The following is an 18,657-nucleotide window of genomic DNA, read 5'->3' on the forward strand; positions in this document are numbered from 1 at the left end:
GGGTAGATATGCATGCGACCTCGGTGAAGCCTGTTAAGCGACACGTGGTGTGGCGTACTCCTATCTTGTTTGACTAGTATAAAACAAGCTTCAGGGTAGATATGCATGCGACCTCGGTGAAGCCTGTTAAGCGACACGTGGTTTGGCGTACTCCTATCTTGTTTGACTAGTATAAAACAAGCTTCAGGGTAGATATGCATGCGACCTCGGTGAAGCCTGTTAAGCGACACGTGGTTTGGCGTACTCCTATCTTGTTTGACTAGTATAAAACAAGCTTCAGGGTAGATATGCATGCGACCTCGGTGAAGCCTGTTAAGCGACACGTGGTGTGGCGTACTCCTATCTTGTTTGACTAGTATAAAACAAGCTTCAGGGTAGATATGCATGCGACCTCGGTGAAGCCTGTTAAGCGACACGTGGTGTGGCGTACTCCTATCTTGTTTGACTAGTATAAAACAAGCTTCAGGGTAGATATGCATGCGACCTCGGTGAAGCCTGTTAAGCGACACGTGGTGTGGCGTACTCCTATCTTGTTTGACTAGTATAAAACAAGCTTCAGGGTAGATATGCATGCGACCTCGGTGAAGCCTGTTAAGCGACACGTGGTGTGGCGTACTCCTATCTTGTTTGACTAGTATAAAACAAGCTTCAGGGTAGATATGCATGCGACCTCGGTGAAGCCTGTTAAGCGACACGTGGTTTGGCGTACTCCTATCTTGTTTGACTAGTATAAAACAAGCTTCAGGGTAGATATGCATGCGACCTCGGTGAAGCCTGTTAAGCGACACGTGGTTTGGCGTACTCCTATCTTGTTTGACTAGTATAAAACAAGCTTCAGGGTAGATATGCATGCGACCTCGGTGAAGCCTGTTAAGCGACACGTGGTGTGGCGTACTCCTATCTTGTTTGACTAGTATAAAACAAGCTTCAGGGTAGATATGCATGCGACCTCGGTGAAGCCTGTTAAGCGACACGTGGTTTGGCGTACTCCTATCTTGTTTGACTAGTATAAAACAAGCTTCAGGGTAGATATGCATGCGACCTCGGTGAAGCCTGTTAAGCGACACGTGGTTTGGCGTACTCCTATCTTGTTTGACTAGTATAAAACAAGATCAGGCAAACATAAAATAGCGAAAAGTTGATTTCAAAACCAATCCCAAAGACAAAGACAGATTGTTACGTTGCGGAACAGTAATACTTATTCTATGTCACAGTGAGTGAACAAATATAATTGAGCAAGGAAAACCAGATCAGGACCGCAATCCTGCCACCCACCCTAACCCTAATCCTCAGCACCCACATTCAAGCCACCAAGGACGCCTAAGCACGATGCTCCTACGTGTGCCGGTTATTGTTAACCTAATGTTAGAGTAAGTAAAAAATCTTATCTACTGATAAAAGCCCTATAACTATGTCTGATTAATTTTACTGCCAAGTATTTTAATCTAATATTTCTCTTGCTTGCTAACCCTGGGAATAGAAATTTTTTGGCACCAATTTTGGTCATTTCTTGAAGTATGTATGCTCTGATTGAAGAAAGGGTATAGATATACAGGGTGACCATTAAGTCTTAGGACGACTTTATAACTTTTAAACGACAAGAGATATCATAACCAAATTTTGTATACCGTTACTGGAAACTGTAAGCTACTTTTCTGTGTACATGGTGGTCGGATTTTACCTTTGGGGGACGGCCCGTCAGGGGTTATAAGACAATCTTTAATGACAGCCTATGTTGAGTTGTACATATCTACTTGAACTGAAAACAATGCCGCAAACCGGACTTCAAAAGGTTGATCCAGTCGAAAGAAATCGCTGTTCAAAGTTTAAAAAATGTTTAATACCATTATTACATAAGAAATAACTAATACTGTAGCTGTTAGAAGTTAAGGGGAATACTTAGTAAACTCATTTAAAAGTAGATGTTCAAAATGTTTCCTTTCGGCCGTCTGACAATGAGCTACGTGTAATCAGCAAACCTGCTGCATTAAGAATTACAATGAAAAGTGAAAGCAGTGCCTCTAAGTCAGGGTTTCCTATCCACTGGACTTCCATAATGGCTGTTATCTGTCTATCAGTTCACTTATCAGTTCCACTCAAGCTACAGTACTTTTTGCAGCCATATCCTGTTATAAGTTTTAAAAGATGTCGCTTAGTTAGTGTGAAAGAATTACACTCTTAATGATGCGCGGCTGGGGTGATAATGTAAGACCGTTTGCAGAAGTAACACATTTATTCAATGCTACTTTTCCTGATAGAGCTCCTATTTCTAAATCCATAGCACAGTACACATTTGCTCACTTTGTAGACACTGGTAGTGTTAAGGATCGAGCCAAATCTGGACGACCAAGCACTGTGACAGACAAAGACGGATCATTAGACATTCTTCAGTCTTTCATTGAAAATCCAAACGAATCAGTTAGATCAGCAGCACAATCTCATGGAATAGGTCGTGAATCAGTTCGCAAATTATTAAAGATGTCTGGTTTCAAAGCATACCGTGTTACCCTGTTGCAGGAACTAAGCGAAGATGATTTTGATCACCGGATGGAATTCAGTGAAATTATGATGAATAAAATTGACCATAACCAAATACTTTTAGACAGTATTTTATTCTCAGATGAGTCGACTTTTATTTTGAATGGCCATGTTAACAGGCATAACTGTCGGTATCGGGATAATGTTAACCCACATTGGATGAGTGAGTGTCACACACAACATTCCCAAAAATTAAACGTGTGGGCAGGTATCGTACGTAATTCAATTATAGGACCATTTTTCATCGATGGAAATTTAAATTCCAACAAGTATCATGATACGCTCCAAAATTAGATTGTTCCTGCTTTACAAGCTACTCTGAGCGTTGACTTCCAAACATGATTTTTCCAACAAGGCGGAGCACCGCCACGCTATGGTGTTCAGGTAAGGCAATACTTAGATGCAGTATTCCCACACCGGTGGATTGGAAGAGCTATTCCACGAGAATACATACAAAATCCAGTAGCTGACTTTTATAACCGGTTAGCACATTGTCAGACGACCGATGGTGAACATTTTGAACACCTACTTTGAAAGACTTTCAGTAAGTATTCCCCTTAACTTCTAACAGCTACAGTATTAGTTATTTCTTATGTAATAACGGTATTAACAATTTTTTAAACTTTGAACAACGATTTATTCCGACTGGATCAACCTTTTGAAGTCCGGTTTGCGGCATTTTTTCAGTTCAAGTAGACATTTAAAATGATGTACAACTCAACATAGGCTGTCATTAAAGATTTTCTTACAACCCCTGACGGGCCGTCCCCCAAAGGTGAAATCCGACCACCATGTACACAGAAAAGTAGCTTACAGTTTCCAGTAACGGTATACCAAATTTGGTTGTGGTATCTCTTGTCTTTTAAAAGCTATAAAGTCGTCCTAAGACTTAATGGTCACCCTGTAGATAGGAGTGAGGTAAGATAGGTGTGGTGAGGGTGGGAGTGGCTGGGTAGTATATTATTTTTAACTGTGTTGTACTAGAGTGCTGCGGCTACGGTACACCACTCTGTGTCTCACAAGGCACGGTAATGTCGTACGCAGTTCCACGAACCGCTCAACAATCTATCAACGTGACATAGATTTTACACTACAAATTTTCGTTAATAATCTTCTGGGGGAATAAAAAACTGCTATACCAACCTTGCAGCTTAAAAAAACCTTTCCTGGTTGAAAAAGAGTTTTAAGTGTAAAGGAACTACCATTTACGTTGTTATTGACATATAAATTGATAAATATATTTTCAATCTATTTAAAACTGAGATAATTATCCTTTATGTATTTGATTCATAAATAAATAAATGTGTATGTTCTACAGGGTTCTTTTAACGAGGCTCAGCTTGCTTCAATTGTTTTATTTATGCATTAATAAGTGTGCCTGTGTATTTATAATTATAGAGGAAAATACAAATGCAATTGCGTAGATATAAACTTAAGTATCCAAGAATTCTATTATGTTATCTAATTTAAAGTTATGTTAAATTAACACCTAAAAATTATATGAATGAATGAATGAATAAATGAATGAATATTTATTTATTTCCTCTCTCATAGTTACAAAGATCTCAACATACGTGCAAAAACAGGAGATGATCTCCACATGGGCATAGCCTGTGTGTGGAGATCGAGACGCGATCAGCAGCATGAATATGTACTCATCAACATAAAAAGTAATGTAAATCTTCGTATGGAAAAACAACGTAATGACAGCATGAAATGCAACGTTATATATGTTTGGTGACTGTATAAAACTTCTTAGGGTAACTTTTAGTATAAGTTTCAATCTTTAGTCCAAAAACTAATAATTACTATTATTATTATTGCCTGCACTTTAACCAACAACAGTATTATTTATTCAACACTAAATTATAAAATATAGTAAATTAGAAAATAATTCTAAATAAATAACTGTATAGATTTGCATGCGTGATGCTCACCTACAAGCCGTGCATGGCTTGGAGGGACCAAGGCTATGTATACAAAATGAAAAAATACAAATAAAAAATAACTCGTCATAACTATATTTAAGGGTATGTATTCAAAGTGATTTCCTTCAAACTGTTTATAAACAGACAAAATTATTAAAGCATTGGCTGTAGCAAGCCTACATGTAAATACCACTCGATAGGAAATAGTTTTAAGTGGGACTCCCACTCTATCAAATCTGTAATTGAATAGTTTTGACAAAAACACTTAGGTAAATATTGGTTAAGACATTAGACTCTCCCTCGCCAGTTCACACCTTCTATCCTATCGGCAATTAACTCCTGACCAATAGAAATTAGGAATTCATTGTATCACAGAAAACTAAGGTAAATGTAAAGGCTAAATAAATGTTGCTAATATTTAACACTGACAAATGCATTTAACGGTGAACAATTATTGATTAGTTAGAATCGGATCACATAATCAAAGTAGCGACTAAATACTACTTTCCTCATACAAAAGGTACTGAGAACCATCAGGATCTTTGTACATACAAATCTGCTTCAAAGGCGTATACAGAAAATTATATCAGGGTGGGCTGGACACTGGGTGGTTTATAATGAATAAGTCCAGTATACTTTACTGTTTTGACAATATCAACTACCTGGACACTTTATACGCAATTTAATTAGTTTTATCTTGTACATCAACAGAATTTTATGGTTTAGTTGACCTTAAATTTAATTTAGGCATTGTTTTTAGGGGCTACTGTTTTGAGGATATTTTCAAATAATTTTTATTTTTAAACTAAAAAACTATGCAATATCTTTCATGCATGCCTGTTAAGAATTCAAAGCACGCTTTAAGTACAATCAAAAAGGTTACTTGACCAAAATGTCCTCTTGGTTGGCCCTGACTTTGGCCTCTCTTTGGTTATTTGTTAACACAAAGTTGCTATATTTCAGTTTATTTTTATACATTTTAAGTAATTTGACACATAAAAAATAACGTATTACATCAATAACTGGGCGAAAACATAATTATGTTTTATTTTGCAGTAAATTAATTATATTATATCCCACTCTAGCAAATGTTGTGTAAACAAGAGATGTATAAAAGCAATAAGCAACTAATCCAATTTTCGAATACAATTGTAATTTGTTGAAATACACGTGACGAATGTCGGAAACTGTGTTTAGGAAATGTGTTTTATAGAAGTTGTAGAATCATTATCGCGAGTCAAACTTTTCCACAGTTACAGTTGCAAGCTTGTCACTGACGGCTAATTGAAAGCTCTCCTACAGCATTGTTGGGTTGCTACAGGTAATAAAATTACATGATTAAAGTAACGTTGAATATTGTTCATTGCTATAATATTACAATTTGAAAAAAAACCTGGAAATCAGCTGAAGTTATGATCTTATTGATTGTGGATCAACATGCTCTAGAATCATTATCGCGAGTCAAACTTTTCCACAGTTACAGTTGCAAGCTTGACAGTGACGGTTAATTGAAATCTTGTCCTCTCCTACAGCATTGTTGTGTTGCTACAGGTAATAAAATTACGTGATTAAAGTATCATTGAACATTGTTCATTGCTATAATATTACAATTTGAAAAAGACCTGGAAATCAGCTAAAGTTATGATCTTATTGATCAAAATGCTCTAGAATCATTATCGCGAGTCAAACTTTTCCACAGTTACAGTTGTAAGCTTGACAGTGACGGTTAATTGAAATCTTGTCCTCTCCTACAGCATTGTTGTGTTGCTACAGGTAATAAAATTACGTGATTAAAGTAACATTGAATATGGTTCATTGCTATAACATTACAATTTGAAAAAGACCTGGAAATCAGCTGAAGTTATGATCTTATTGATTGTGGATCAACATGCTCTAGAATCATTATCGCGAGTCAAACTTTTCCACAGTTGCAGTTGCAAGCTTGTCACTGACGGCTAATTGAAATCTTGTCCTCTCCTACAGCATTGTTGGGTTGCTACAGGTAATAAAATTACGAGATTAAATTAACGTTGAATATTGTTCATTGCTATAATATTACAATTTGAAAAAAACCTGGAAATCAGCTGAAGTTATGATCTTATTGATTGTGGATCAACATGCTCTAGAATCATTATCGCGAGTCAAACTTTTCCACAGTTACAGTTGCAAGCTTGACAGTGACGGTTAATTGAAATCTTGTCCTCTCCTACAGCATTGTTGTGTTGCTACAGGTAATAAAATTACGTGATTAAAGTATCATTGAACATTGTTCATTGCTATAATATTACAATTTGAAAAAGACTTGGAAATCAGCTAAAGTTATGATCTTATTGATATCAAAATGCTCTAGAATCATTATCGCGAGTCAAACTTTTCCACAGTTACAGTTGTAAGCTTGACAGTGACGGTTAATTGAAATCTTGTCCTCTCCTACAGCATTGTTGTGTTGCTACAGGTAATAAAATTACGTGATTAAAGTAACATTGAACATTGTTCATTGCTATAATATTACAATTTGAAAAAGACCTGGAAATCAGCTAAAGTTATGATCTTATTGATCAAAATGCTCTAGAATCATTATCGCGAGTCAAACTTTTCCACAGTTACAGTTGCAAGCTTGACAGTGATGGCTAATTGAAAGCTTGTCCTCTCCTACAGCATTGTTGGTTGCTACAGGTAATAAAATTACGTGATTAAATTAACAAAGTATATTGTACATTGCTATAATATTACAATTCCAAAAAGACTTTATAAATGAGCTGAATGTATGATCTTGTTGATTGTGGGTCAAAATCTCGCATTTCCCATGTCGCATAATTAGCTTACAGGGCCTATACAATATAAATGTTCAATACACAGTAAATTCAAATTTTTGGCGACTTGATTTACTTTCAGGATTCTTTATGATGAGCTGAGTTAGGATGTGCGTTTTGCTGGGCATTTTCTAAATTCGTTATATAAAATATGTAATAGGATTCCAATATAAAAAAAAAATAGAATATTCGAAAATTGACTTTTTAGTTCACTTTCCTTTTATTGCAACGTCTGGTATCTGACGCTATCTCAGATTTGACTCCTGAAATCTGGAGTCATGTTCGTCTGAAGAGATCATGAAGAACCATACATTCCTTCCTACCATAGCTGCGTTATGTATTGGGAATTGTTATGAAATGATTCTTGTAATGATATGAACAAACCATATTTAAATATCATCATCTCCTGTTTGCTGTGCTCTGATAGAAATTTGGAATAAAATCTACTATTCTTTCCAAATATTAACCATTAACAAAGTATGTTTTGTCAATCACTAACATGAGAAAACGTAAACGTGTTTTACAATTCCTAAACATTTATACCAAATAAACATGTTTTTTTGCAATTTCTAGATATTAAGTGCATTTAGATCCCATAAGAGTAATATAATAATATTTCAGTTTCACAAAATATGACTAATTCTTCCGACTGAGCTTTATACATAAGTTTTATACGTAAGTACTTTTGTTTTGTCGAAATATATGAAAAATGTATATCTTTCGAAAGCGATGTGAACCTCTTCTACTGCCCTTGTTGTATTCCAAACAGTAACTAATTTAGCATTAAAATGGTGAGAATAAGTTCAAAAAATTTTCAGACCCAAAAAGTATTAGACCTATCCTTTGCTATTTGAAAGTTACTAAAGGTATTCACAATCCCCGCAGCTAGAGGGAAGGACTAGGTAAAATGTAAAATAGGTAAACTCTTACGTAAGCATACGCAGTTTTGCATCAATGTTATGTGGATTACAATAAAAAAACTTAAATAAAATAGAACCAGTGCATTGGCTATTACAGATGTTAGTATTTGGTACTTTTCGTCTGATCTAATTTGAACGAATCAATCTATAGCTGTTGCTGTAGCGTACAACTACAGTGATACTTCAAACATTGTTAAATATTAGACTTGTTTAGTTTCCAAACAAACCATTTAATTATGAACTAATTAGAATAGTGTAGTACGATAGTATAGTGAAGTGTCCTCGCCCTTCCGTTACAGGGCAGACAGTTCTGTGGGTATAACTTTGTTATTAGGTGTAAAAAAAGGTTTGAAACTTATTACCAAGCGACAATTTTATATGACAATTTTTTTTCATGAAATATGTCTTGTAAAGTTGACAAATAAAAAATGTTTTTTTCAAAAGTATGGATTTTCAGGTATCGTCGTTACGTCAAAAACAAAATTTGATATATCATTAATACTTAATATAGCAAACAGTTGAATTGTTCGTTCGAAATGAAGCAACTTTAGCTACTTGTTTAAAAAAAAAAAAAAAAAAAAAAAAAAAGTAACTGACACCAAGGTTTTCTGTACACATCGCGTCGAAACATTGCTCTTATAGTTAAATTTTTAAAATATTTGACCTTCCCGTGGAAATAAATGCATCCTTATTAAACAGGATGTTAAAAAAACTAAACTAACAAAATGGCCAAGTTTTGTATTTTGTCAGTTTTTATTCTTGAATTTAACCACTCATATAAATCAAAAATTTTCTACGTCTGTAATGTGGATCTATGAAGCGAGGTTTTCACTATTATTTATTCTTCTTGTCCGTTCCGGGTAATTCTTTTCAAACAAACTTAACCTATTAAGTTAGCAAGAGAAACACCGTACTAACTCTTGTTCACTCCTGATCAGCAGTTAGAGTCGAACTGTTTCACCAGAGTTAATTATAAAATCATCGCTTGGCTGTGAAGGCTTGGAAGATGTTGGCACAAACTTAACCTATTAAGTTAGCAAGAGAAACACCGTACTAACACTTGTTTAATCCTGATCAACAGTTACTGTCGAACTGTTTCACCAGAGCTAAATATAAACTGATCACTTGGCTGTGAAGGCTTATAAGGAGTTGCCACAAACAAAACCTATTAATTTAGCAAGAGAAACACCGTACTAACTCTTGTTCACTCCTGGTCAACAATTAGAGTCGAACTGTTTCACCTGAGCTAATTATAAACTCATCGCTTGGATGTGAAGGCTTGGAATTTGTTGGCACAAACTTAACCTATTAATTTAGCAAGAGAAACACCGTACTAACTCTTGTTCACTCCTGATCAACAGGTAGAGTCGAACTGTTTCACCAGAGCTAATTATAAACTCATCGCTAGGCTGTGAAGGCTTAGAAGGAGTTGCCACAAACTTAACCTATTAAGTTAGCAAGAGAAACACCGTACTAACTCTTGTTCACTCCTGATCAACAGTTAGAGTCGAACTGTTTCACCAGAGCTAATTATAAACTGATCACTTGGCTGTGAAGGCTTAGAAGGAGTTGCCACAAACGTAACCTATTAATTTAGCAAGAGAAACTCCCTACTAACTCTTGTTCACTCCTGATCAACAGTTAGAGTCGAACTGTTTCACCAGAGCTAATTATAAACTGATCGCTTGTTTGTGAGGGCTAGGAAGGGGTTGGCACAAACTTAACCTATTAAGTTAGCAAGAGAAACGCCGTACTAACTCTTGTTCACTGCTGATCAACAGTTAGAGTCGAACTATTTCACCAGAGCTAATTATAAACTCATCGCTTGCCTGTGAAGGCTTGGCAAAAACTTAACCTATTAAGTTAGCAAGAGAAGCACCGTACTAACTTTTGTTCACTCCTGATCAACAGTTAGAGTCGAACTGTTTCACCAGAGCTAATTATAAAATCATCGCTTGGCTGTGAAATCTTGGAAGTTGTTGGCACCAACTTAACCTATTAAGTTAGCAAGAGGAACACCGTACTAACTCTTGTTCACTCCTGATCAAAAGGTAGAGTCGAACTGTTTCACCAGAGCTAATTATAAACTCATCGCTTGGCTGTGAAGGCTTGGAAGGAATTGCCACAAACTTAACCTATTAAGTTAGCAAGAGAAACACCGTACTAACACTTGTTCACTCCTGATCAACAGTTAGAGTCGAACTGTTTCACCAGAGTTAATTATAAACTCATCGCTTGGCTGTGAAGGCTTGGAAGAAGTTGCCTCAAACTTAACCTATTAATTTAGCAAGAGAAACATCGTACTAACTCTTGTTCACTCCTGATTAACAGGTAGAGTCGAACTGTTTCACCAGAGCTAATTATAAACTCATCGCTTGTTTGTGAGGGCTAGGAAGGGGTTGGCACAAACTTAACCTATTACGTTAGCAAGAGAAACGCCGTACTAACTCTTGTTCACTCCTGATCAACAGTTAGAGTCGAACTATTTCACCAGAGCTAATTATAAACTCATCGCTTGCCTGTGAAGGCTTGGCAAAAACTTAACCTATTAAGTTAGCAAGAGAAGCACCGTACTAACTTTTGTTCACACACCTGATCAACAGTTAGAGTCGAACTGTTTCACCAGAGCTAATTATAAACTCATCGCTTGGCTGTGAAGGCTTGGAAGGAATTGGCCACAAACTTAACCTATTAAGTTAGCAAGAGAAACACTGTACTAACACTTGTTCACTCCTGATCAACAGTTAGAGTCGAACTGTTTCACCAGAGTTAATTATAAACTCATCGCTTGGCTGTGAAGGCTTGGAAGAAGTTGCCTCAAACTTAACCTATTAATTTAGCAAGAGAAACATCGTACTAACTCTTGTTCACTCCTGATTAACAGTTAGAGTCGAACTGTTTCACCAGAGCTAATTATAAACTCATCGCTTGCCTGTGAAGGCTTGGCAAAAACTTAACCTATTAATTTAGCAAGAGAAACTCCGTACTAACTCTTGTTCACTCCTGATCAAAAGGTAGAGTCGAAATGTTTCACTAGAGCTAATTATAAACTCATCGCTTGGCTGTGAAGGCTTGGAAGGAATTGCCACAAACTTAACCTATTAAGTTAGCAAGAGAAACACCGTACTAACACTTGTTCACTCCTGATCAACAGTTAGAGTCGAACTGTTTCACCAGAGTTAATTATAAACTCATCGCTTGGCTGTGAAGGCTTGGAAGAAGTTGCCTCAAACTTAACCTATTAATTTAGCAAGAGAAACATCGTACTAACTCTTGTTCACTCCTGATTAACAGGTAGAGTCGAACTGTTTCACCAGAGCTAATTATAAACTCGTCGCTTGTTTGTGAGGGCTAGGAAGGGGTTGGCACAAACTTAACCTATTAAGTTAGCAAGAGAAACGCCGTACTAACTCTTGTTCACTCCTGATCAACAGTTAGAGTCGAACTATTTCACCAGAGCTAATTATAAACTCATCGCTTGCCTGTGAAGGCTTGGCAAAAACTTAACATATTAAGTTAGCAAGAGAAGCACCGTACTAACTTTTGTTCACTCCTGATCAACAGTTAGAGTCGAACTGTTTCACCAGAGCTAATTATAAAATCATCGCTTGGCTGTGAAGGCTTGGAAGTTGTTGGCACCAACTTAACCTATTAAGTTAGCAAGAGGAACACCGTACTAACTCTTGTTCACTCCTGATCAAAAGGTAGAGTCGAACTGTTTCACCAGAGCTAATTATAAACTCATCGCTTGGCTGTGAAGGCTTGGAAGGAATTGCCACAAACTTAACCTATTAAGTTAGCAAGAGAAACACTGTACTAACACTTGTTCACTCCTGATCAACAGTTAGAGTCGAACTGTTTCACCAGAGTTAATTATAAACTCATCGCTTGGCTGTGAAGGCTTGGAAGAAGTTGCCTCAAACTTAACCTATTAATTTAGCAAGAGAAACATCGTACTAACTCTTGTTCACTCCTGATTAACAGTTAGAGTCGAACTGTTTCACCAGAGCTAATTATAAACTCATCGCTTGCCTGTGAAGGCTTGGCAAAAACTTAACCTATTAATTTAGCAAGAGAAACTCCGTACTAACTCTTGTTCACTCCTGATCAACAGGTAGAGTCGAAATGTTTCACTAGAGCTAACTATAAACTCATCGCTTGGCTGTGAAGGCTTGGCAGGAGTTGGCACAAACCCTACCTAATAAGTTAGCAAGAGAAAAACCGTGCTAACTCTTTTTCACTCCTTATCAACAGTTAGAGTCGAACTGTTTAACCAGAGCTAATTATAAACTCATCGCTTGGCTTTGAAGGCTTGGAAGGAGCTGCCTCAAACTTAACATATTAAGTTAGCAAGAGAAACACTGTACTAACTCTTGTTCACTCCTGATCAACAGTTAGAGTCGAACTGTTTCACCAGAGCTAATTATAAACTCATCGCTTGGCTGTGAAGGCTTGGAAGGTGTTGGCGCAAACTTAACCTATTAATTTAGCAAGAGAAACTCCGTACTAACTCTTGTTCACTCCTGATCAACAGGTAGAGTCGAAATGTTTCACTAGAGCTAACTATAAACTCATCGCTTGGCTGTGAAGGCTTGGCAGGAGTTGGCACAAACCTAACCTATTAAGTTAGCAAGAGAAACACCGTGCTAACTCTTGTTCACTCCTTATCAACAGTTAGAGTCGAACTGTTTAACCAGAGCTAATTATAAACTCATCGCTTGGCTTTGAAGGCTTGGAAGGAGCTGCCTCAAACTTAACATATTAAGTTAGCAAGAGAAACACTGTACTAAATCTTGTTCACTCCTGATCAACAGTTAGAGTCGAACTGTTTCACCAGAGCTAATTATAAACTCATCGCTTGGCTGTGAAGGCTTGGCAGGAGTTGGCACAAACCTAACCTATTAATTTAGCAAGAGAAACTCCGTACTAACTCTTGTTCACTCCTGATCAACAGGTAGAGTCGAAATGTTTCACTAGAGCTAACTATAAACTCATCGCTTGGCTGTGAAGGCTTGGCAGGAGTTGGCACAAACCTAACCTATTAAGTTAGCAAGAGAAACACCGTGCTAACTCTTGTTCACTCCTTATCAACAGTTAGAGTCGAACTGTTTAACCAGAGCTAATTATAAACTTATCGCTTGGCTGTGAAGGCTTGGAAGGAGTTGGCACAAACTTGCTTGCAACTTTGAAAGCTTCAACCACACTTTACCCTCAGCCCGTATTTGACAGACTGGTATGCCTGGATTTCCACATGAAAACCACTTCTTACAAGCTAAAACATAACGAAATCTTCCTCTTTAGTATTTCCTCCTGTTAATAATTATTTTTATATTGATTTAATAAATATTAGTTATAAACACACCTTTAATACTATAGTTTTACTATTGCCAGATGAAGCGTTACTCATCTAAAATGCTAAAAGACAAAAACATTTTTTCTCAACATGTTCTGTAAATTGTAATCTACTTCTAAGTATACTGTCTTTACTTCTAACTATAACAACCTTACTCCCGTTAGTACAAAACCCTCACACATCAAAATAATAGTTAAGTATCATTATCGTTAAGTGTAATATTCTTATTCTTTATTGTAATATCTTTTATACTTAAAGTAGTACAGAGTTTCCGCAAAAGAATGCCGGGATTTTGAACGGCCGTTACTAGTGAAGATAACTAAGCGATTTAAACGTCGATTTAAGATATTTTAGTGATTTAAAGGGTTTAGTTTGAATATTAATTTTAATACACATTTTAAATGACTAACTTTTATTCTCCGTGCAGCATTGGAGGTAACTTTGACCTTGGCATGCGTAGAACAGCTGCGCGGTGAAGTCCGCTATTGCGACTGATACGCCTGGCGCGAGTACGATGCGTACGACAGGGGAAATCGTACATTCTGTTTCTCTGTAAACATCGTTTCGAGCTGAATAGCACTTACATTCCGTACTGTACTTATGTTCTCGCAATACTGTAGTTTTTAGTAATTTAACAACAATTATCAGCTAACAAATAATTCTAAACAATTGGATGTACTTTTATAAGTTTTCAGTTACTTCTTTATAAGCTTATTCAAATCAAGCTGAAAAGCTTAAAAATAAAACTTATTGGTAATGAAACTGCGATTTCATTAACCTGTGCTCCTGAGTCCACGTTGAATTTCGATGCACTAACGGATATATCCTTTTCAGAATCGAGATACAAGGAGAGCTTGGAAGATAAATAACATTAACAAGGACAAAATGTGATCAAATCTCGTCCCTAGCCACTGTGTCAGGATTGGAGACCCAACTAACAAGCTCGACCTGCCTCTGAGGAACTTTACATTTTTAGTAAAGGGTAATGTTTTAAGTAACACAAAATACTTTAAAATTGTACGGCTAAAATATATAGTGCCATTATACTGATACAATAAAGAAAGAAGACATAATGAGGCTTAAATACAGCAGGATTACTAGTATTTTAAGACTTCATTTCCAGCTAGGCTTTAGAACTTGTATTCATCTTTTATCGTTTAAAATCTACATTATTGAAGTCTTCCCGTCTAAGAGCAATAAAAAAAATAGCTATTAATAAAATATTCTCATTTCTACATTTGTTTATTTTCGGATATTGTCATAACCTTTATCAATAGGCTTAATAAAACATTTCTTAAATTTTCTTGTTAAATTCGTTTTAAGAATTAAAATATATGTGGGAAATACATCTAAGCCTGACTAAAAAATATTCCGTTTTGAGCCTAAAGCAATAAAACATTACCGGATGTTCAAAACCTCCTAAAGTTACATTCCTTGCATTAAATTCCCTAATGTACCTTAATATTGAATATTCGTCTGCCTAAGACTTACAATTCCTATTTTTAGGTTAAGAACAAGGGTTAAATTAAACTATTAGTAATAGGTATAAACGATCGTACCTCTTTGTATATGGTTTTTCAAATATTAAATTCTGAAACCGTTTTTATAGAACAATCTTATCTTTAGTTTCTTGAGTACAATCAACACCTCTAACTAGGATGGACATTATATTAACCGCGCATGATTGCATTTATTATTACAGTATATAGCTAGGATATAAATATATGTAGATAAACCATTTTTAATTAATTTGAATGAAAGTACACAGTGTTTAGTTATAATACATTATTTTCAACCACATAGTACTTAAATCTAAATTTGTACAATCATGAGACGCTGCCCTTTGAGATTTTTAAATTGTCTGTGCTTGTATAAAACATTAGTTTGCTTATTTTATTTGTTTTTTGTGGTTTAAAGTAAGAACACTATGTGTACTACATGAGCAGTCTTTAAGGTGGTGTAATCGACTTTTGGTTAGGAAAATATTGTTTTATTTTATGTTCATAGTTTTTTTAAGGCAACTACTCTAAAAGCAGAAAAAATATACATCGTTTGCCACCCTTGGAGAAATTTTTACAGAATTCTGAAGGAAAAATTAAGGTCATTTCATACTCAGGCCTATATAAAAATGTGAAATCTGTAGGCTTAAAATTAGTTATAGCTTCAGGGATGTACATGAACGTTGACGTTGAGGAAGTCACATCGTTTTAGTTCTTCTTACAAAATGTGTTTTATCAATGAAAACTTTTAAATTCCTCCTCCATCTTGTTTAATCCGTGATGATTTCCATTTAATATTGACCTCTGGTCAGTCCTAGGTGGTTGGTTGGCGAATGTACGCGTATTGTAACCAGACATCCGTGCCACTACGCTCTAGTATGATTCGTTTATTTAAACCTAGATTGTAGCTATGTGTTATGATAATTATGCACCTGAGGAAGAGATCAGATTGGAGATCTCGAAACGTAATGTTACTGATTTTCGTTTAACGATGTCAAATGTCCAGAATTAACCTATTTTCTTCATAATAAAATAACGTTTGTCCCAATTTTCCATACTTAAAAAGTTCTATCTTAAAAGGTTGATATCCAAATTATCTTTATATGCCAAAACAATATTGTACCGGGAACCCGATTGCCCCACCTTAAGGACCCTTCTCTCTATGGAAGGCTGCTATAACTAGAACTAGAACAAACTTTTCTACTCAAATCCTGACGTATTCTTGAATAATAGTTTTAAAAAATTACACCTTAATATTAAACACTTTTGAGATTTAGTCTTACCCGTCGCATCACGCGAAGAGAAAAGGATGAAGTCTTCATTTTTGTGGAAATGCTGAAGAAGGCGAAAGGGGGAAAGTCGCACTTCTGCCTGTAACAAGAAAATCGGTTTTATGCTCAAAACATAGGTTTCAATAATAATAATGTTTTCAATTTTCTGAATTATCCATAGTAGTATTGTGTTAACTATTTCGCATAAAACAATAAGTCCAAATTCAACAGCATTGAAAAAAACTACAACTATTTAATAAAAATATATATTCAATTTCATATTTTGGCCTTCTAGATCGTACCTGAAATTCTTGAAAAAAGAATACATTTAATAATTAAAATAAAATCCGTGTGCGAAAAAGTGTATGATTTTCACTATCCACTATAATATATAATCACTATAGTGTTTGCTTCACTATCCACAGCTTTAAGGCATATGCTAAAAATTGCACAAAATTTAAATCGATATTTAATTTTTTATACGTTACTTCCTGAAGTGTTTTGAATACAAAATAAGCATCCTGACGGTAGTTATCAATTGAAAATTTCAAATCAGTTAAAAACTCGGATGAAACTATTTTTAGGTTTAAACACCTGATTTTTTAATATTCAAGTTCACATTGATCCTTTGGGAAATTTGAAACAGAAAATTCAAACTGGAATTGTGAGCTGGAACTGGCGTCACGTGTTTTCAAAGTCATATTTTCATTTGGAACTGTGACATTTTCAAAATGTATGTTTGCAAGTGCGTGGTGTAATCTTATTGGAGGGAAATGTGTAATATTCTATGGACTTGTGAAGAATGCAAAAAAATTCTACATTGTTACTGGTAATAAATCTATTAATATTTATAACCACGTTTTGATTTCTTATAGACAGAAGACAATCCGAATTAATTGTGAAGCATGTTTCTAACCTTCAATTTTTAACTATTCCAAAGCCTTAGCCTTACCGTAGCGCATTAGTAAGGCTGTAGCTCCCTAACCGAGAGGTCACGGGTTCGATTCCTGGGGAAGTCAATATATATTTGTAATTGGGTTTGAACCGTTTTCCGTAAAAACATTTAAAATAATCAATTAAAATGTCATTGGTGTAGAAAGAATCCCCTTATAAACTATTACAGCACTAGATTTTTAAAAGTTGAAATCAATTATAAATTTATATGTTAGCCTACTCAAGTTTATTTTCTTTGCCCACAAAAGTCATAAAACTCGTTTTTTATTTTTGGGCCATAAATGCTTAGAAAATGCATCAAAGATATTTATTTCAAGCAAAAACTTATGATAGTTACAAAGAACGTTTGATGGAAATCCAGAAATGGAAGAAAAGAGAAAGAAACTGTCTGAATGAAAGGACCTACCGATAATGATACTGGAAACAATAGTTACGTCATCGCCACTACTGAACTTTTAGACACAAAATCGTTTGGAAACAAAAAGTGGCGGTTCCGCGTCCGGTTTGGCTATGTTCGGGCGTTCCTACAGATTTCGGATACAGCAGTTCTGTTCCTAATCTTGAGGTCAATATTAAGTTTATGTTCAATTTTATGTGTCGTGTTTATTTGTGATTTTTTCAACAAACAGTATTTTACAAAATGTAAGCAAACATTTAGGGATTCAAACGTAGACATCTTACAGTTTGCAATACATACGTATGGAGTATCCACACAAGGGACGCGTTAACAGGTTTATCTGCAGTTGCCGTCAATAGTTCAAGTTTACAGCGACATGTGTTACCATTTCAGATGTTAATATATGATATGATCTTAATCAGTTTGTTTAAAAAACTTTAGTTACGCTCAGCCAACCACAAAAAAATTGTGACAAATTGTCGCCCAAGTTATCCTTTTTATGTTGATTCTTTTGGTTACTTATGGGAGTTTATTTTGCTAAAAAAAATTTTGATCTAAATACGTTCTACATCTAATGTATGTTTCACATGGAACAAATGTCCATGTATCTTTTGGAATATCTTATGTATTATTACAGAAAAATGTCCTTAATACACTACTCAATGGAATTTTCAAAAAGTAGCCTGAAAATTTCGTAGCTGAATCATTTGGGTTTATCCAAAACGTTACCTAAAACTATCACTCGAGGACCTGGAAAATATTTTTCTCTGTCTGCACTAAGTCTTGAAAACGAATTGACATACATAAAATTTACTTAAACTTAATTTCTAAATAGACAACATTGATTTCAATTATAGTACGTTTACGTTCATGGAAACTGAGCGCTATTGAAGAGATGGCAATGATAAAAGTTGAGTAAAATCATATAACATTCAACATTGAAATACTAAAATAAAAACATACAGCCTAATGACATACTGTCAA

The 18,657-nt window shown here is 35.4% G+C and overlaps 1 protein-coding gene across 1 annotated transcript in view; it reads right to left on the reverse strand.

Moving 5' to 3' along the window:
• Positions 1-18,657, reverse strand: part of LOC124366479 (neo-calmodulin-like) — a 479,044-nt gene that overhangs the window by 324,793 nt on the left and 135,594 nt on the right. The window contains exon 2 of the mRNA XM_046823064.1: positions 16,335-16,422. Coding sequence (XP_046679020.1) covers positions 16,335-16,373 — 39 coding nt within the window. The 5' untranslated portion in view covers positions 16,374-16,422. The remainder of the gene's footprint in view (positions 1-16,334; positions 16,423-18,657) is intronic.

Source organism: Homalodisca vitripennis, chromosome 7 (genome assembly GCF_021130785.1).
Source record: "Homalodisca vitripennis isolate AUS2020 chromosome 7, UT_GWSS_2.1, whole genome shotgun sequence".
NCBI classification, from domain to species: domain Eukaryota; kingdom Metazoa; phylum Arthropoda; class Insecta; order Hemiptera; family Cicadellidae; genus Homalodisca; species Homalodisca vitripennis.